We start from the raw sequence: 20,814 nt of genomic DNA, 5'->3' as shown, positions 1-20,814 counted from the left end.
CATTGGCAAGGCAGGGTTCTGCTCATTCTGGAGTCGTCATCCAAAATATTACCAGATTAATCCAGAATATTACCAGATAGCTACTTGGAATTTCTTGTTCATGGGTGTGCAGGGATATTAATATGAATGCAGAGTTACACCAATGACAGCTGAAGTCAAGAGACAACCAGTCGTGCTGCAAAATTTTGTGTCAGAGCTGGAAAATGGGGGGATGAGGTGGTCTCTTCATGTTCATAGGGATAGAGGTTTTTCATATCTTCAACAGCTGTTGTCCCAAGGTCTGTCTTGCTCGCCAGCAGTGAACCTGTCTGTTTCACATGCCAATCCTCATCTTAAACAGATGTGCCTACCTTGCTGTGGTGCTCATCACATAGAAGTGAAGTGCAGAGAAGTGTGTCGCCAGCCTCCTGCACGTCCCCTAATCCTACATCCCACATCTCCCTGGTACCACTCTCCACAGGGCCTCACAATAGCTGCTGAACAAGACAGGGACATCATTGGAATCTGCCACCAAGGGGGTTCTCAGGGAAGAAGGGGCAGTAAAGCTCCAAAGGCCAACGTGGACCTGCTTGGACCATGGTACCAGGCTGCATCAGTCAGCCAGTGTTTTTAGAGTTAGAGAAGCCTGTCCAGATCAGAAGAAATCAGTTGAGAGCAGTGTTTTTTTCTGCCCCACACCACTCAGCCAAAGACAGTATGGGGATCTCTCCTGACAGAGGCAAACCTCGTCCTCTGCAGAGAAAGACTCTTGAAAATCTTTACCATCATGTGCTGCTTAATGAGTCAAAATTGATTATTCCCTTCATTATTAACCCTCTGATGATGAGATGGAACAGTGGCAGATCTGCCTTTGACTTGAGAATTTGCCAAGAAATTATATGAGTTTTGGGCTCTATTAGATGATTACTTTATCCTGAGTTGTATGTACGCTGTGAAACAGTGCCAGCAGACAGAAGCAAGGAACCTGGAAGAGGTTTTTGGTCTTTTGGGGTTTTTTTGTGGTTTGTTTGGTGATTTGGGGGTGGTGGTGGGGGGATTATTTCAGTTGGTTGGGGGGGGGGGTGTTTTGGTTTGGTTTGGTTTTTTTGGGGGGGGGGTTTGGGGGGTTTTTTGTTTGTTTTTGGTTTTTGGTTTGTTTGGGGTTTGTTGTTGTTTGGGGAGGGTTGTGGGTTTTTTCTTTTTTTTCTTTTTTTTTTTTTTTTTTTTTTTAAAGAAAAAAGAGTTACTAGCTTTGAGCTTCATAGCTATCAGTTTTCAACCTGTCTCTGGGCAGTCTTTGAATGACAAAATCTACTGACAGCAAACAGAGCTGCCACTGCAGTCAGCTTGAGGAAAGGGGCTCCTCGGAGTCAGAACAATCAACTGATGCAAAATGAGATAACCTAGTTTTGAGACTGCTGGATCTTTAAAAGAAAATAAGAAGACTTGGGAGGAGAAGAAAGCAAAACAAACCCACAAAACTCCTAATCTCATGTCAGGTTAAAAAAAAAAAAAAAAAAAGAGAAAAAGGTGATTCATAATCCCATTTTATTAAAAGCTGCATATAGATAGTGTGCAGGTTTTCAATCTGATGAAGGCAGAAGCTAGGTGAAGGGAAGAATCCCTGAGTATTTCCAGTAGAAGCAATCTGATGAGAGTTTTGTTTGAAGAGATACAGGGCTATTGCACATTCCTGTCCAGTGCTCTGTCACAGTGCACTAGGATATGACACTGCCAAATGTGATAGACTTCTCTGACAGCACAGGAGCCTGCCACAGGTACCGATGCCTTTGTGATCTGTTGCAGTCTCACTCTCATTACCTTTTTCTTTGTTAGTCCTATATCTTAAAAGAATATATTCTTCTTATTAGTTGTGGCTTGGTTAACAAAAGCTGCGAAGAATGTGAGAGTTCCTCTTATAAATGTCTAAAATTGGTGGGTTTTTCTTCAAAATAGCTGGAAAGGAAAAAAAGTTCAGTCAAATGGATGGTGTAGCACACTTCTAATGCAAAGCTACACACTGTGCTGCTGCTTCTGTTTTCTGGGAAGGAGATAATGCTGTCTCCTCTGTGCATGATTTTCTTTGAAACCCACTACACAGCGTTTAACAGAAGGCGTTAGTATAATCTGTGTTTTGCATAAGGGATGTCATCACATTCAGCAGCAACAAAGTTCCTTTGGAAAAAAAAAAAGGGGGGGAGGATTTTTTTTTTTTTTTATTTGAAGTAGCTTAGTAGCTGAACAGGGCAAAAATTATCATAAAATGACTGCAGCATTCTCAGAAATGTCCTTAGTGCTGTTTGCATTAATTCTTAAGTGTCTGCACTGGCGTTTACATCTTTGCTGTTCCTTAAAGCAACATTGTAGGCGGTAGGAACAGCAGCAGTCTCCTGGCTGGATTCCCATCCCTTGGGAAGCCCCAGATACTGTTATGTCAGTAGGTTTCTCCAGTGCTTTGTGGAGGCTCACACAAAAAGCAAACTCAGAAAGTGCATTTCTCTCCCCATCTCCAAGTCACTTGTTAGGCAGACTTTGATTTTTGTACTTTAAACCTCAATTCCAAGTTAACCCAGGGTGCTGCTTCTGGTTAACTCCCTGAAATTAATTAGGGTTGGAGGTTTTTCTGGGACACTTATTTTTCTCATGACCTTGGAACAAATGTGAATCTTGCTTTTAATAATTCTCAATTGCCTTTTTTTATTTGGGTTTTTTTTTTTTTTCCTTTTTAGAAAAACAGCTGACTGCTAGCAACTGCTTAGGAATATTAGCCATGGCTGAAGCCATGCAGTGCACTGAACTATACAACATGGCCAAAGCTTATGCCCTGCAAATTTTCCCAGAGGTGGCAAACCAAGAAGAGATTCTTAATATCTCTAAAGATGACTTTATTTCCTACATGTCCAATGACAGCCTGAACACCAAAGCAGAGGAGCTGGTGTATGAAACAGTGATAAAGTGGATTAAGAAGGACGCCGCAATCAGAGCTCAGGTAAAAATAATCTCAGCAGCCTCACTCTGCTCCGTTCCCATGAATGCCTCTTTTAGAATAGAAACCATCTTCATGCAATTTTAAGCATACGGGTGTGTGGGAGATGGGATGGGCAGTTCAGATAAAAAAAAAAAAAGACAAAGGGAATGCAGGCTATGCACAAAATGTATGTAATTTCAAAATCTGATCCCTACATCTGATCATTTAGAATGAAAATCTCATTTGTTACATGCATGGTACAAAGATGGGGCCTCCAGTTGTTGACTATAGGCTCAGTCAGAAATAAATTGAGAAGAATTACAGTTTCGTGAGATGCTACTTTAAGGGGATGCATTTTAGTAACAGCAGGAAATAAAAAATCTGTCAGAAAATCTGTATTTCTTTTGATGCCACATACTGAATAACTCCAGTTCATAAAATAAAGATTCTGTATCTTTATTGGCTGCTTAGATAATCCCTTGGGTTTTATATATTTATTAGAGTTAGCCTTTCCTCAGCCATATGAGTTATGCAGTCTGCTCTTGTCTAAAGAAACTGAGTCTGTAACTTTGCTTGATGCTGTCTCCAAATAATACTAGAAGCAATGACTGGAGGCTTGTCCTTGGGACCAGAAGTCATCCCTGATGATATCTAGAAACCTGCTACCAACCTTGAGTCAACACTCTTGTCTGAACCCCAAAGCTCTCCATTTGGAGGCCAGTTCTCTGCAGAGAACCTGCAAGGGGAAGATTGTTTTCCCCTTCTTTGGAGAGTTGTTTCTGTTGACCCTTAGTCACAGTTTTGGCTGTTTTAAGGTAGACAGTTCCTCATGGAACACACTGTATCTCAGGGAGGCATTTGGCTATGTTGCTGATGCCATCCCACATCATGACCTTCTTGAGTCATGTACCTTCTTGAATGAAATGTGAATTCAATCATCTAAACATGCAGTTGGATGTTAAATGTGTCATTGGATGTGATCCAGAGCAGCTGCAAATCCACACCTCGCCTCTGAAGTGTGAGAGATAGGAATTGCTGCTCTCCCCAGGCTGCTGGATAAGGGCATTAAGGACAGTGGCATACTGCATGCCAGGCCAAGCCTTGCTGCCTGTGCTGTTGCACCAGCTGAGCTCCTGCCAGAGCCTGCAGCCCCCAGGGCTTTGTTCCTGCCCTGTGTGCCGAGGAGCTGTGGCTCAGCAGGACAGTCCTGTGCTGGGGACCTGCCCCACGCTCTGACCACCTCCTCCATGTGCCAGCAGTTCCATTTAGCATTGCCCAACGTTATTATTGCCTAAAACATCCACACAGTATCATGGATTACTGAAATGCACTTTTTGGCCTTTCTGGTTCTCACTGGCCTTGAAAAACACACTGTTTTATGGAGTGTTTGCCTGAGTGCTTGAAGTTTGATGGCTCTGTGCCACTCTGAACTTAACACGACCTCAGGGACTATTCCCAGGGGCTGGAGTTCAAGAACCCTGTGGCAGGAGCCTGTTTGCCTGGTGCCAACAGAAGGTGTCACTCACCAGACAGTCTGGGTTATGTTCTCAAAACTGCCGTTTTAAATATTTCCTTCTGCATTCTGCTGAGGCAATGTTGGGAATTTGTTTTTTTAAGTGGTGGTTTTTTCTTGCTGTCACCACCACCATCCCCTCCTCTCTTCCTTTTGTGTTGCAGTTGAGTTGCTTTTCTGTTTTTGTTTTTTTTCTTCTTTTATTTCTAAGTTTCCTTCCCCTCTGTCCGGGTTCTGCAGTGCTTTTGTAGTTCATGATGGCAGTTTTATTTGCTTCTCCAAATTTCTCTATGGTGCTTTGGTTTCATGCATTACTTTACAGGAGCTTTTAATTTTTAATTTGTATTTATCCAGAGATAAGGGTTTTGAATAAATTACTATTAAAGAAACCAAGAAGAAACTATTTTCCTGCCCAATCCTACCACAAGCTAGTTTATTTAAATAGTAGCTCTCACTTTTCTTAGTACTCTATGCACTGCTTGATCTATTATAAAGCTCTTAGTTAAATAGGTACTTATTTTTTAAAAGTAGGAGTTCACACTTACCATGAAAAGTACCATCTTTACAATAATAACTTATGCATTTTCAGACCCTGGGAACAAATGGCTCCCATGGTGGATAGGAGGGAAGATAGACCTAAATAATCTTATTTCTAATGAAGATGATGATGAATAAAAATTTGTGCTGGAGTGCTACACAACCCACCATGCCAAGAACTGCCCAAGCTCCTGTGAGATGCACAGGCTGCTCAGAGCTTTGGAGAACAGGGCAACCATGGCAATATTGAACCTTCCTTCAGGAGCTGTGCATGGATATTTTTATTTAATTCACAGTTTCGAGACGGATTCTATGAGCTGCTTTTAGACTCTTTGGGGTGGAGGACACCAGGACTGTTGGAGTGCCTTAGAAGGGTTGATGGATGCCATGAATTGCAGTAGTCCCAATACATCATTCCAGCTCTACTGCCCTCCTCTGGTGACCCATCTGGTTTTATTTCTCTCTCCCAGTAGAGCTGGCAGTTAAATCCTTGAGGGCATGGATTTCCAGAACCCCTTTCTTCATAGTCTCCCCATCTCCCTTTATTTACCTTGACAGTTCAGGCTCTATTTGTCACATTTTTATTTTCAATAGCTCCAATGGCAGGACACTAAAATGCCTCTTTGGCAGCTTCTTCCAAGTCCTGCATTGGTGATTCTCCCAAAGGTGGAGGTCTGGCACAAGCAGGGAAAGGGCTGTGCTCTTCATCTCACCTGCATGTCCATCTTCCCTGGCAAGTCTGGCAGGGGCTCTCTCAGCAGAAACATCCCTGCAGAGGAGCTTCTCTCTGAATCAGCACCCTCTGCCCCCAGGGCAGCTGCAGCCCTCCAGAACTTCTTGTGCTGTAATGGCTTTGTGTCACTCTGCAGTGCCTGGGGACAGTAAATCTCACCACTTGTGCTCCCCACTGCAGTCTCATGCCGTGCTCTTACAACAACTTATCCATCACTGCCTCCCCTCCTGCCCGATCCCCTGCTGAAAGCCTCTGGGAAGGAGATTTTCAACAGAGCCTCCTGTTCTGGAAAGGAGTTGTTTGCTGTCTACCTGCTCTTCTCTGCGATTCTAAAAGCTTTTATTCAGATGTCTGACTGTTTCTGCTTTTGTTAATTCTTTCCCACCAGGCTGGAGGGCAGTGACAAGGGAAGGAAGCAGGATTTTCTTGGAAGGCAAATTGAAATGCTGCGCTCTGGCTGATGTTTAATTGTGCACATTGTGCTCATATGAACAGTGCTCATAAAAGTGCTCTGACAAAAGACAGCACCTGAGCCTTGTTACAAAGAGAGAACAGCAGTGCTTTAAGGGTTGCTGATCATCTGCCTAAGACAAAGAGGCAGTTCAGAGAGTGACATGTTAAACCAGGTTTTGGTAAATAATTGTATCCCCCTAGTGTGTTGGGGCAGTGCCCCAGCTCATATGGTAATGTTTATGAAGCTGGTTTAATGTTGCTGGTAGTGCAGTTTAAAACTGGTCTGCCCAGGAAAAGCAGCTTGTGAGGTGAGGTCAAGACTAGTAGGACATTTCCTGTGCCAGTGGACACAGAGCACTGGTTGCAGGAGTCCTTCTGATTACTGTCACTGAATGCAGAGCCTGCATCTGATTGACACATCCAGGAGAGCTGAATCTACTCTTTTTTCCTATTTATTTATCTTCCTGAGTGATGGACTAGATTGTAGGGTGTGTCCTAACAGTTATCTCCTTGATAAGCTTGTTACAACTCCAGCGAACTCATGAAAAAATATATTGCATAATGGAGGCTTTGCTGTCTGAAACCAGCATGGTCTGAGCTACCCAAACGAGGAAAGATCTCTGCCAGGCCCCACACAGTCTTCACCTGAGCACATCCCCCAGCGCTCCACATGGCCTTGGACAGGTCGTTTCACCTTTTTACCCCCATTTCTTACCCTATAAGCTGGAGGGAAGTGATGCCTCCCATGAGGGCTGTTGGGAGGATTCAGTGGATAATGAGGCACACTGTCCACAGGTACAGACAGCTGCTCAGAGCTGCTCAGAGCTGCAGTCATGCCCAGCATCCACATGGGATGGCAAAGATGGGAAGTTGCTGGATGTGTAGCAATTTGTTGCCTGTCCAAACCACAGACATACCAAAGCTCACTGGAAACATTCCCACTTTCTCTTTCAAGTCCAAAATTGTATGTTTTCTCTGAAATAAAAAAACCCCTTACTACCATGTTTATTAATGACAGAAGTCCTGGGAAAACAAGAATCCCCATTGCATAAAGCTTCCCACTCACCATGAGAAAGGACAAGACATGGGGAGAGGGCAAACATTTCAACAAGTTGTCCAGAGAAGTGCTAGAAAAGAGACAGCTACTGCAGTGATGAATGAAGGACAAGAGGTTCAGCTGAATGTCAGCCACCTTTTGTTTCATTCTGCAAGGACATCATCGTGTGCTCTTTTTCCAGACCTTTAAAATCATGGCGTCCAGCAGCAATACAAAATGTCTCCACCATAAAGGCATTAAAAAGCTTTTTATGAACTTGAGTCCTCAGAGGCAGATTTATCTAAACAGCATCTTCATGGTGTCTGAGAACCAGAGATGCATAGACAAATTTGAGGCAATTTAGAGAAGAGCTACACAAATGATTAAAAGACTGAAGGAACTGATGTGAGGAAAAAAAAAGATTAAAAGATGTGAATATGCATGACTTGGCCTAATGACAGCTAAAGAGGGATAAATGTCTACAAGTGTTTGAAGCCCCGAGGAGGGGGTTGCCTGGAAGGATGCATGGGAATAACAACAGTAAGGACCACTGGGATGAATTTGAGGCTTGGCAAATTAGTCTAACACTAAGCAAATTAGTCTAACACTAAGCAAACACAGAGCCCACCTGTAAGCCCTGTATCTGTCAGTGAGGGTAAGGAAAAGTGATGGAGAGAAGGAGAAGAGGATTTATGTCAAAAAAGCTACAAATGCCCATGAGCTATATTTTGGCAGTGACAGAGAGTGGCAGTTTGAAAGCAAGATGCTACAGAGGAGTAAGGGTTGGTGACTGTGGGAGAGCACATGGAAGATCCCTTATTTCTCAGGCACATTTTCAAGAGCCTCCATGCAGAAGAGCAGTTTCCTTCAAGAAAATGGAGAGTCTGACAGGTAACGGTGACAATTCCAACTCTGCTCTGCGATGACAAGGAGGTAATGATAGAAGCTGATACCCAATACCAGCATGTACAAATTGCTTAGTTCATCATAATAAGAAATTAATTGATCAATCAATGTACTCAAGGGCATAAAGTTTCAGGAAATAGTGTTGGAATAAATGTGAAAAAGGATGCTTCCAATGGAGCCTAAGTGAATTAGGCACTAACACTCTGTAACAGTTCAATTAGTCTTCTTTGAAAAGCCCATACTACCCTGGTGCTTTGAAATCCATTTGTCGGGAGAGCAGACAAATGCAGAAAGATGCCATAATGAAAGTACAAGAAGCTTCAATTTCTCTGAAAGTGAAAAACGCAAGGGATGAGCGGTAACCCCTGTGATTTCCCGGGGATGGGCTGCTCAAAGAGCTCCAATTTGAATGAAGCTTTTGCAGACACTCAGCTCCCATACCGGCTTTCAGAGGGAGAAGAAAAGGCAGCAGCACGAATGGAATCAGTGCAGGAACATGCCCTTAGCTATATATTGGAGGAAGAAACTGCATTAAATAAAAAAGAGGATGCAGGTGACATTAGCAGTTCCTGAAATTCCCTCTCTACTGAACTTCTAAGTTTTTTTAAAGGGACACCCTTGACAAAAAAATCTACAGAATTATTTCTCTGAAGTTTTAATTGATTTGAGGAGCTCCCTTGTCTCTCAGTCTGATCAGTCTTTTCATTTGTGGCTTTTCTGACACATTTTCCTGTTTTTACAAAATCTTTCTTTGCTGTTGCTGAAGCAACGGCCTTACAAAGACCGACATCCACAAGCACCTCCTCATAAGTGCTCCCTTGCCTTGTGCTCCATGTGGCCCCAGCATTCAGAACCAACCTCCAGAAACAAAATCATTTTATATTATAGTCAAGAAGCATTTTAGAGAGTGGATTCACATGCCAGTGTGTTGTGGGGATGGAGGCACCAGGAGTTTGCTTGGTTCTATGAAGCACCTGAGAAGCTGCAGCTGTTTTGTTGCTGGTAGTGTGCTTTTGAGGTGCATTTTTTGCTGTATTTGAGTGGGTGACTGCCCGTAAGTAAAACAAACCACTTACCCCTTGTAAGCTTTGGGAGAACTTCGGAGGGTTAGTTGGTAGAGTTTAGTCAGCAAGCTAGAGAATGCATGGTGAGAGCAAGGTTTTTTTTAATCCTTAGTATCAGGCAGATTCCAAGTATGATGGATCAATGATTTATCTTCCTGTGCATTTAAAAGCCTCTCATCATATTACTGCTGGAGATACCGACCCGAGAGCTGCTTTGCAAACAGCTCGGAGAACAGGACAGCCGCTCGCTAGTGACATTACAGTGTTTAGTCAGCTGTGCTGCCATAAAGATGTCACGTTGAAACCTGATTGCAGGAAGACAGAGGGGCTGCTCTTTCCTTCTTGCTGGGCATGAGATTTATGCACGTGGCATCCTGCCACCGAGCCACCAGCTGAACCCAGTGCTTGCAAACCAGATTTTCTGCCGCATGTTTATCTCATGATATTAGGAGGCTGTTGGCTGACATGATACCAAGCCTTTGGGTTTAATCTGAAGGCAGCATTGCAATTCCAAGAAGTCAATGTGGGTGATTAGTTAAGTACTCCAAGCGCAGCAGAAAGCTTAGATGAGCTTGGATATGACCTTGGGCGTAGGAATGTGCAGGAGTTTACTGGAAACACAGTGTGTCTTTGTAATACCCAGGGGTTAGATACATGAAAGCAAGTCTCCTCATTACCAAGTAGCAGGGCAGCATTGGGAAAATCTAGCCAAAAAAGGCTTATTTCTGAGAATGGCAAAGCAGTGCACCAACAGCTTTGGCTTCCCCAAAGCAGCCAGTTCCCTGTTGGGCTTGCATTTGGAAAATCGGAGATGGCAATATTTTGAATATGAGGTTGGGTAAGCTGTGGGGTAAGCCTGGTTTGGGCTGGAGGTGGTGGTAGGGAGGGACCACTCATGTCACCTTTCTAGCATGCCAGCTGGCATGGCCACTATGCCACATCCCCAGCCATCACCATCAGCATGAGTCACTGATGGTACATTTATTACCTGCTCACAGCCAGGTGTTTTTTTAATTAGAGTGTCCTGTTCTCATTTGAAGGAGTCTAATGCAGTGGGGACTGGGTTCTGCTTCAGAACTGCCCCTGATGGCTTCCTCCATCCAAGGAGGTTCTTGCTCTCTGGGACAGTGCATGACAGGAAGTGAGTCTGAACCCAGGGTTCCTGTGAGACAACATAAATCTCATTCAGTGTGAATCAAATATATTCTTACTCCATAATGTTTTGAAAACTCTTGCAATTATGCACAAAGGGCTGAAACAGCAGTTTATTGAAGCAAAACCCTACCGTAATGTGGGTAATCTACCTTCTGTATTTGTATTTCTAGCTGAAGCCTGTTTCTCTAGCAGAAAGTACAAAGGGGCCTTTGTAGGGAGAACAGTAAACTAGAGAGACAGATGAATTATAAGGCATAAGGGAAACATTATTTTGACCTCTTTGGCCATTACTTCAAAAATGTTAAACGTCTTGAGAGCCTTCCAGTGGAGCATTTAAGGAGCAGGAAATACGTCTCTGTAGCAATAGACATACTTCCTTTAAAACCTAACTGCATGCTGTTGTGGGCCAGGTCTGTGCAATGTACTCCTGTACAATGAGAGTCCTTTTGGAGAATACTTTTGAGGATTTCACTGGATTAGAGATTTGAGAATAAAAATATTATTTTTAATGTGATAGCAAAGTGGGTTTTGTAACTGAGACTGTGAAGATGCCAGAACAAAGCCCACTTGCAAGCAAGCATTCATAATACTGATGTAATCAGTAGGAGAAGAAATGTCTTAAAAAGTTTAGCAAAATAAATGTTCTCACTCAAACTACCAGTCAGGAATTTAAAAAAAAGTATTAGAGGCCTTTGTAGTCTCATTTGCTAAAGCTCTGGCCTGCCTAATGAGATGGGTGTAATGTGTGTGAATGGATTATTAGGGAAAGGCTTGAAAGGATCAGCTTCAAGGTACAGCTGGTCATGTTGATCACATGTTCCTTGGAGTCAATATTGACCCAGTGGTAACACTTGGATTTCCTCATAGTATGATCACGACCTTCTGAGCACACCCAGGACAAACGGACGCAAGAATTCCCTCCAGAGGGTAGAATTAATTGCCCTCCAGTTTGGATTGACCTATGGTTGTAGACATCTTAGTGTGCCATGGTCTGAGGAACACACTCCATTTCTGAGGAGCTGATGGCTCACAGTTCTGGCCCAGGAGGGGACATTGATATTCTCTGCTTCCCCTGGTGCTTAGTGCATCCTCTCAGCTCACATTGCTCTGGGGACTTTTAAGTGTGTTGACTAAATCTCTTAATTATAACATGAGTTTACACATGTCTGACTGACAAGATTCATACATGGCTTGTATGAATCCATTTAGGTGTCTGAATCTAGAGCTGAATCTCTCCCTGGAAATGTTTAGTTAATTAGGGAAAGACAAAATCTCTTTAAGATTTTTCTCTCCCTGTTTCACATGAAACACATTTGTGATTGCAGACTGGTGGAAGATCCTGCTTTCTGTTCAGCCACTGAAATCAGTGAAAAATCACTGATACATGCCTTGAAGCAGAATAAATAGCATCTCTTAGAAACCCCTGCTCTCCTGTGTCCCCAGTGACTGTCCACAAAGACTTTGCTCATGTGGCAGCAGTGAGTTCTTCAGCTCCTGCAATTACCCTGGCCATTCTCAAGGTATCTGGCAGCATCACTCAGCAAGAGCTTAATGGATGAGGTCTTCTGCTGCTGCAAAACCTGAGCAGCAGAACCTCTTCAAAACCTCTTCACCCAATACGAGCTACACTGAGGTTCACATCACCTGAAAAAAACTGTCCTGATGGTGTTCAAAAACTTGCCTAGCATTTTAAACAATAAATATTTACATTTTTGCATAATGGTGCCCATTCTCAAGGAGCCTGAGGTGTAGTCCAACATGTTTATGAGTTGGTAACTCCTAACTTTAGGCCCCGAAGGGGTATTAATATTCTCTCTTTCACCTTGGCATGTCATGCAGGCTGTAGAGTAGTCATAAGTGATTCCCAACAAAGACCTGAGAAATATTTCTACTTGTCCAGCCAGCACCTGCAGCCAAGCAGGGAGAAGAAAACATCCCCAAGGTTACAGGCACAAACCACAACTCCGGGGACCCGAGGTGGATGAATTTGGCAATGTGCCCTGTGCATGTATTCTGCTGCTTTAGTGATAACTGGTAATGTCAGTAGGTGCAGTAGATGTTTCATAGCTGTGCAAGGCACAACGGAAAGACAAGAGAGAATGGAGAGCAAATAACAGATGGTAAGGAGGTTGAAATGCTTTATGGTGCTTATTCCAGTCTTAAATGAAAAGGATAATAGTAACAGGATATTTAGTACAATCATAGCTAACAGAGCTGGGAAGTCTTCATAAGGGAGAATCCAAAAGAAAAAGGCTGCTGATTGCCTAAATCACTTGAATATTCTTAAATCAGTGAGGCTAAATGAAATTCACCCTTGACTATAGTGCTTAAAAGAGCTGGTGCGAAAAGAGGTTGCTTTATAAAAGCTTCTCCTGTCTTGTGGAGATGCTGCCATGGTTCGTACTCCTTAAATCCCTTGGTGAAAAACACTGCAATTCTATGTACCCTTGATGCTCTCAGCACCAAGCCTGAGTCATGGCTGTGTGTGGTCGTGCACACACAGACACACACACAGAGCCAGCTTTCTGTAGCTGTTTGAGCAAAGGGAAGAATAAGAGTGAAAAGTGACATTGGTTTTGATATATGACATCAACTTTCAAGCTGATGAAAGGGAGCAACATGTTCTAATTATTATTCCCCTTCAAAATAAGCCACGAGCTCAGACAAAAGAGGAGAGAAAGGAGGGGGGGAATCCAGGGGAGAAACAGAATCACATTTTCTCACTTATCTAATTAAAGCAAGGTGGGTGAGCAAGAGGGAGAGCTTGCTGTGTTCAGGGAGCAGTTCTGCCCCACTTATTCAGGGAAAAGTGAGAAGCGGAGGCAGTAACTCCACTGGGCCCATGGGAATTGTCCCATCCCTGGGAGAAAGGAGCTGTTCTCCCAGTGCTAATTGGCAGTAATTGGAATTGGTAGTAAGTGGAATGCCATGTCCCCCATGCAGTGGCACACCTGTCTGTGCTGGTGTTTGGTACTGCTTTGTGTTGTGGCTGCTTCCAGGGCACACCATCCCCAGAACTGTCAGGGGCGGCTCTGACGTGTCCCACCACACCAAGGGAAGGTGTTGGCTCCTGTGTATACTCCACATGTTAAACAACTTCATTTAAACTGCCCTTTAGCAACTCGTACGGCTTCCTAAGCAGCCTGTAGTGGGAATGAACCTCCCCCGTGGGACTGTCTCGCTCCTCTGCACTGTACCCTCTCTCTGCATTATTCCCCTGTCCTGATGCCACGTTTCGTCTTGGCTCCCGTGTAAGGTTAAACGCCTCCAACCTTCTTAAAAAAAGCACTTCCTGAAGTCAGAGCTTTGCCACCCACTGCCATATGTCCACTGCTTCCTCTCTTACAAGGTAATGACATTAAGATATCTGCAGCCAAGTGCCTGACATTTGTGGCTCTGGGGAATGAGCAGCCGTTGTACCTCCTAGAAAGCACCCTTAGAAATGGATTTCAGCAAGGGAGGAGTGTTTTCTTTTATGTTTTGAGGTTGATGAAGTGATCTCAAGCCCTACACGGCTCTGTGCCATACTAGAGGTAATAGTGAGGAGTCAGGAATGTACTGCTCATTGGGGAGGTTTTTTCCCAGAAAAGAAGCACTGTCACCTTTCTGTCCCTTTTGCATCACCAAACAACTTTTTTATCCCCAAACAATTGCAGAGTGGCCAGGCTTCAAGTCTTTAGGGTGTACCTAAACTTGTCAGCTCTAGCGTTGAGGAGAGCTGATAAGCTGGGGACTGGAAGTCAATGTGAGACCCCTCATCTCTTTGAGCCCCAGATCTGCAGGCACATGTGGGGCTCGGCTCCCCACAGGTTGTTGCATTTTTGTTTTGGCAGAGCTTGCTCAATGCTGATGTGGCTCTGGAGAGCCATCAGTGTGAATTTGGAGGATCGTTTGTTTTCCTTCTAAATTAAGCCTGCTTCTTCAGTTTGGGTGGGGAAAGGGGAAGCCGTGGAAGCACTTGCAGGTGTCACTGCATCCTCCTCCACCTGCTTGGCCAGCCCATTATCTAGTTCAGGCCATATCCCTGCCCTCCCTTAACACTATGCTCCTGCTCCGTTCCCACCATTCCTGCTCCTGCCCCTGCTGCTGCTCCTGCTGTGACTTGGCTCTCACACACTGCAGGGACAGGCATGCTGCTGAAAAAGAAAGTAAAGAGCCAAGTGGCTTCTGGAAGACCAGAGGCATCTGCAGGCCAGCAGATGCTGCTGGCGCCCAGAGTTTCTTGGGACCAGCATGGACCTCAGGAATATTTATTTGCATCCTGGCCTCAATCCCAGTTGGGATCTTTGGATGCTGCCGCTGTATGAATATTTATTGCAACAGATGATTATCTTTCCTTGCTGCTCACCCTTAGTTTGCATCCTGTTTGTGTGCCTCACTTCTGGAGTTTTGTGTTTTCCGATTACTCTGCTTTTCACTGTATTCTCATGCAGCGTTGTGATATGCCCAACTATATATAAAAAGAATAGTCTGGGGATGGACTCCTGCTTTTTCGATTGCAGTTTTCCCTTGGGGTTTTGTTCTCCTTTAAGCTGTGTTTGGTAACAGACAGCTTCATTTGCTCAGGTGTCCTTTACCCTCTGAGGTTTAATGTATTTGTTTAGAAGATTAAACTTACTGTCAGTATTTCTATAGCACCCTCTGGAGTCAGACTTCCCTAAAAGCTAGAGCTACATAATTTGCTTCAACAACAAATAAACTCTACTAATTGAAAGATTTTTAGCAACTGGTTGACATCATTCAGGCTCTACCTCAGTTGTTGAAATCTATGCTATTTGCTGACTTCTGTTTCACATTTATAGTGACAGAAAGGCCTTGTTTGGGGGTTTTATTACAATGCAACAACCACACTCAGATTTCAAGGTTAATTCAGGTAACCGAAATGCTCACTCTATGTCTCCACTGCACAAGGTGTTCCATTCAGCCTGAGTTAAGACTGAGCTTTTATTTCTTAACATTCCTCCATACAGTGCTGTATAACAGGAGTTGCCACCTTTTGAAGATTACTTTTAGTCTCTGGGACCAAACCCAGCCTGAGCCGGGGAGCTCTGAGGGCTGCATTGTCCCTGTTCCACCCATTCACTAGGCAGGGTTTGTATGCAGCATCCATGACAGGTGTCTTTCCAGGCTGGATGTCAGGGGATGGTTTACAGACAAGGAGACGGAGATGCCAAGTGGCTGAACTCTGACACGAGGGCTGCATGTGTTATCATTTCTCCCCCTCACAGTATGCTGCAGAGCTGCTGGCAGTGGTGAGGCTCCCCTTCATCCATCCCAGCTATCTGCTGAATGTTGTGGACAATGAGGAGTTGATAAAGTCTTCGGAGGCTTGCCGGGATCTGGTGAACGAAGCCAAACGTTACCACATGCTGCCACACGCCCGCCAGGAGATGCAGACACCCAGGACCCGGCCCAGGCTCTCTGCAGGTAAAGCAAAATGACCTCCAACAACACCAGCTCCCTGGTTCCACATTTCCTGGACATGTCCTGGGACAGGGAACAGAACTTAGCTCCTTCTCTTGGCTCCTTCCCAGACCCTGGTGATATTTCAATCTCAATTTTCCGTTGTTACTTTCTTTCAGAATTTAGGAGCCTTTCCCTGTTGGGTGGACACGGGTGTTCAGATATATGCTCCTGAAAGAGGATTTAAAAGGAGCCTAAATTTGAGAAACTATTATCTTTGTCAGAGACTGCAACATTCCTTTCTTGTCCTGACAGAGAGCCCCTTGCCCTCTCTGCCTCAGTTTCTCTAGTTGCAGAAATAGGTGAATAATTTGATTTTTTGCTATGGAGCCTCTTGTGAGGAGGATCTGACTAATATTCATCAAACACCTTCACTTTCACAGCCATTTGTAAGTGTATCTTTATATGGTGAAGCTGGTGTAAATATAGCATTTTTATACTGATGAGTACCAGATCAGGCTGTTTAATGTCTCCAGAACAAATGGATCACATATAACATATTCCCTTTTAAAAACCCAGCAGCTGTGAAGAACTGAGTCTTCTTAAAGAGTTTCACACCCATTTTTGCTTTTTTGGAAAAATGCATGGAAAATCCCTAAGTGCCCACCTTGCCAGCTGAGCCCATATCATGGTGATGTGAGAAATATCCTAAATATTCACTGAACAGAGAGTGCAGATAGCAGGTAGGAAAACTGCATCAAGAAGGAGTCTGATGAAGCAGGTGAATTGTTTTAACATGCTGCCTGTACTTCTGCCTCCCATAAGTACAACAGAAAGCCAGACAAAACTTTCTGTCACTGCCAGTGATGCTAATGTGGCACGGAGATGGCATATCAAACCACGGCATTTGCAGCTTCGGGAGACTGCCTCATCAAGGCACCTTTCAGAAGGATGAAGTGTAGAGGACTTTCAATAACAATCTACCCTAAAAAGTCTTTCATTGAAGACGACTAATGGTGTGATGTTTGAAGGGATTTTTGAAAAGTGCTTATTTTATGTATATAAAATTGTAGGTGTAATGTGATCCATTTCCAGAAGCTTGTTGATGAGGGAAAAGTGATTCTCTCAGGGTAAAGGAGGGTGATTATAGTTTTTTAGGTCAGAGTCTAATTATATAGAATCATGTTATTTTGCATATCAACAGCATTCATGGAGGCACAAAGGATCTTTAAACACCCTTTGTGGACTCACTGCTGCATGTCACATGCCCTCTTGAGGTCATTGATTATAATCAAGTTATGTCTTGCACAGGTGATTAGATTTTCTGGTATGGCGCAAAAATAATGATCGCTTGTTACTGAGAAATATTTATTTAAAACCGTACAGCACTTTATCTTAATAACTTTTAAGAGAGTAACCTTGCTTGAATGACACAAATATATTTTTTGAAAATGCTAATGAAGAATGACGATAATCCATTACTCTGCAGACGCATTTCTCTCTGCTGCTGCTCCTAATCCCTCTTGCTGGCAGTCTTGCTTCTGCCCGGCACCTGTGCACACTCGTCCATGGGCTGGGAACAGTAACACATCACAGCAATGGCTCCAGTCAGGAGACAGCTCATGAAATGGCAATTCCTTACAGCTTGTGGCCTCCTGGTCCTTCTTCTGAGCCTACCTCTCCTGGTTTTCACATTGCACAGGGGCTTCCAAGTGCTGCAAAACGGTTTTCAAAACTTAAGCTAAATGCCAAGTCCAAACCATCTCCAGCATCTGACTCTTGGATGGGGTCAGGAAACATCCCAGGGTTACACTGTGACCCATCTCTGTGGGAATGAGTCTGGAGAGGACTTTGGAGTAGTACAGAGATCAGATATGACTCAGCTGGGGCTGTGAAGTGGGAATAAAACCTCAGAGATATGGACGTGAAAGTTTTGCATGAATGGAGAGTTTGGCTTGCTGAATACCTTGCATGTTAGAGGCTTGGGGGAGCTGTTCAAGCACAGATAAAACTCAGTAACTATATTAAGGCAGGAGCCATCTCTGTCATGTTTCCAGCACCTGGTAGACCAAGACCATGATCTGTGCCTTTAGCACCTGTTATCTGGGTCGGGAAAATCTGCTTTCTCTGGGAAAAGCAGAAAAAAAACCCCAAAAAATAATCCACCAGAAAATTATATATTAATAAAGTGCATGCAGAAAGAATATCAGGATGAAGATCCATAACCATAGCTTCACTTTCTCCAGACATTAGCTTTTAATGTGAGAAGACTTTCTTTAGGCTAAAGTCCAAACATGATTTTCCTGGATAATGTCCAAGCTCCACAATCCTAGACAAAATGCCCATTTTCTTCAATGAAAGAGAAATTTGCTACCTGCAAGTCTCACTCAAAGACTGTTGAAATGAATGGACCTCTTTACATGGAACTGCCTTTTTGTTTCTTTCCCCGCAAGTTTTGCCCAGATGGCATTCTCCCTCCCTTGTTCTCCCAAGAGTGTTCATAGTGTCATTCCTCACCCACTGCTCCCCCTACACACATATTTCTGTTTTTTCTCACCCCTCGTGGTTTGATTGCAGACTCTAAAACAGATTTATATATGATACACTGAAATTTCCCTGACTGATGAGTATTTTTGGATGGGTTCCTTCCTGGTTGAGAGATGCCACTTTTTTATAATACTCTTTTTCTTACTTGAATCCTAGGAGTAGCCGAGGTAATAGTCTTAGTTGGTGGTCGCCAGATGATTGGCATGAACCAACGTGCTTTAACAGCAGTCACTTGCTTAAATCCTCAAAACAACAAGTGGTACCCATTGGCCAGCCTGCCCTTCTATGATCGAGAGTTTTTCAGCGTGGTCAGCGCTGGAGACAACATCTATCTCTCAGGTAAGCAGCAGATTCCATAGAAACAGAACCACAGAAGGGTTTGGTTTGGACCTTTAAAGGTCACCTAATCTAACCCCTCTGCCATGGACAGGGAACCTTCCAACAGACCAGGTTGCTCCAAACTCCATTCAACCTGGCCTTGAACGCTTCCAGGGATCCAGAGGTAGCCACAGTTTCTCTGGGAAACCTGTGCCAGGGACTCGCCGCCCTCAGTGGAAGAAATTTCTTTCTTATGTCCAGTCTAAACCTTCTTTCAGTTTAAAACTCTTATATCTGATCCTGTCACTACAGGCCTTGATAAAAAGCCTCTTTCCATCTTTCTTACAACCCCCCTTCAAGTATTGAAAGGTCACAATAAGGTCTCCCTAGACCTTTCTCTTCTCCAGGATGAACAACCCCAAATCTCTCAGTCTGTCTGCATAGGAGAGGTGCTCCAGCCCTCTGACCATTTTCACACCCCATCCCTCGACTCAGTTTAACAGGTCCACATCCTTCTTGTGCTGGGGACCCCAGAACTGAACACTGTACTCAAGTTGGGGTCTCACGAGAGCGGAGTAGGTGGGGAGAATCACCTCCTCAACCAGCTGGTCATGCTGCTTTTGATGCAGCTCAGGATACTGCTGACCACCTGGTCTGTAAGTGCACCCTGCTGGCTCATTTCCTATTTTTTGTTGACCAGTATGTCCCAGTCCTCCTCTAGAGAGCTGTTCTCAATCCACTCACCACTCAGATTTGCTGAGCTGGGAGAAAAGTTACAATACAGGCAGCCCAGACAAAGTGGGACCTGCCGGAATTTTACCCAGCTGGGGAGAAAAGAAAAAAGAAGAAGAAGAAAAAAGAGAGAAGTGGGAAGGATGTTGGTAGAGAGGGATTTCCTGCTTTTATCATTCTCCATTCTCTGCGGTGTTAATGTACTCTCAGAGCAGTCAACAACAAAATTTTGCAGTTGCAACATGAAAAAAATAGGTCTGACAACCATAAAGCATGCAAAGAGGTTCCACTGCCATAGAAACACAATTTAAAATACTCTCTGTAGTTGAATCTAAATGGTAGGTTACGGAATTTGAGACAGACAGACTGAACTGCTGAATATGTGACCTACACTTAAAGTATTTGCTTACAGGAGCATTCATGTTTGGTACTTGTTGAAAGCTCCCTTCTGACAGTAGTCACTAGCCCTGTAATCTTCTTAGTTTTGGTGAAACTGAGACCACGCTCCTTTAAAAGGCTTTAACTCGAGAGTACCTGATGACACCATGCCCTGAGCATCACAGTATCTGGATTTTTGCAGCCTGTTGGTACCTCTGCTTGGCTAGAGAGGGAGAAGCAATTCCCACCACACAATGCAAGGATGCTCTGATGGCAGCTGAGTGGGGGCTGGATGATTAAAAGAGGAGGCTGGGCAGGGAGGTGCGGATGTGTGTGATCCGAGGATGTCGTTGGGAGCACAGATGCACCTGGCATCTGTACCAGTAAGGGGTTACAGCTGTTGCCTTTCCCTTGCTGAGCTCTCTCAGTGCATTTTCTGCAGTAAATTGCTGCCTGTGGTGTTAAATTCCATTAATACTGCATAGACACCCTAAGAATTGATTGGAAATTATTTCTTGATTTTTTTTCCCCCCCATGCTTGTTTGCCCATGCTTGAGAGCAGCTGGAGCAAAAGTCTGCTGAGGAGGCTTTTGTCAGATGTTGGCTTTTAGTTATTCTTAGCTGAGGTGCTTTCCAATATGTACAGCCATTTTAGGCTGTGCCATACCTGCTAACAAAAGCTTAGCATCCTAATTTCAGAGCTCATTTCAGGCTCTTTCCCTTGAATCTGGATGGGTGATCAGATAGTATTTGGTGGCTGCAATAAGGGGAGCTGGAAATGTAGCTGAGAGTCAGTTAATATTTTGCTGTACTCAAATGTGGAAGACACAGGAAAATGGGAAGGGTAATCAACAGAAGTGAGAATGCCCTCCTATAAGCTCCAAGTACTGGACCTTGCACTGCATAGCATAGGTTTGGAGAGCAAAATACCAAGGAGGAAGTCTGGTTTTCTCATTAAACCATGGGACTGTGTCTAGTTCATTTTCCTGGCTTTAACACTGACGCTTAGTGTGGTCCCAAATAAATCATTCCACCTCTTTGTGCTTCAAAACAGCCTAGTAAGACACCCACTAAGTGGCTACCTTGGAAGCT

The 20,814-nt window shown here is 44.0% G+C and overlaps 1 protein-coding gene across 1 annotated transcript in view; it reads left to right on the top strand.

The window, feature by feature from the left end:
- Positions 1 to 20,814, top strand: part of KLHL29 (kelch like family member 29) — a 238,396-nt gene that overhangs the window by 187,970 nt on the left and 29,612 nt on the right. The window contains 3 exon segments of the mRNA XM_066314729.1: positions 2,709 to 2,968; positions 15,573 to 15,771; positions 18,451 to 18,633. Of these exon segments, the coding sequence (XP_066170826.1) occupies positions 2,709 to 2,968; positions 15,573 to 15,771; positions 18,451 to 18,633 (642 nt within the window).

The sequence above is a fragment of the Sylvia atricapilla genome, chromosome 3 (genome assembly GCF_009819655.1).
Source record: "Sylvia atricapilla isolate bSylAtr1 chromosome 3, bSylAtr1.pri, whole genome shotgun sequence".
Lineage (NCBI taxonomy): Eukaryota > Metazoa > Chordata > Aves > Passeriformes > Sylviidae > Sylvia > Sylvia atricapilla.
Note: the sequence above shows the minus strand (reverse complement) of the source record. Positions and strands in the feature narration are given on the sequence as shown.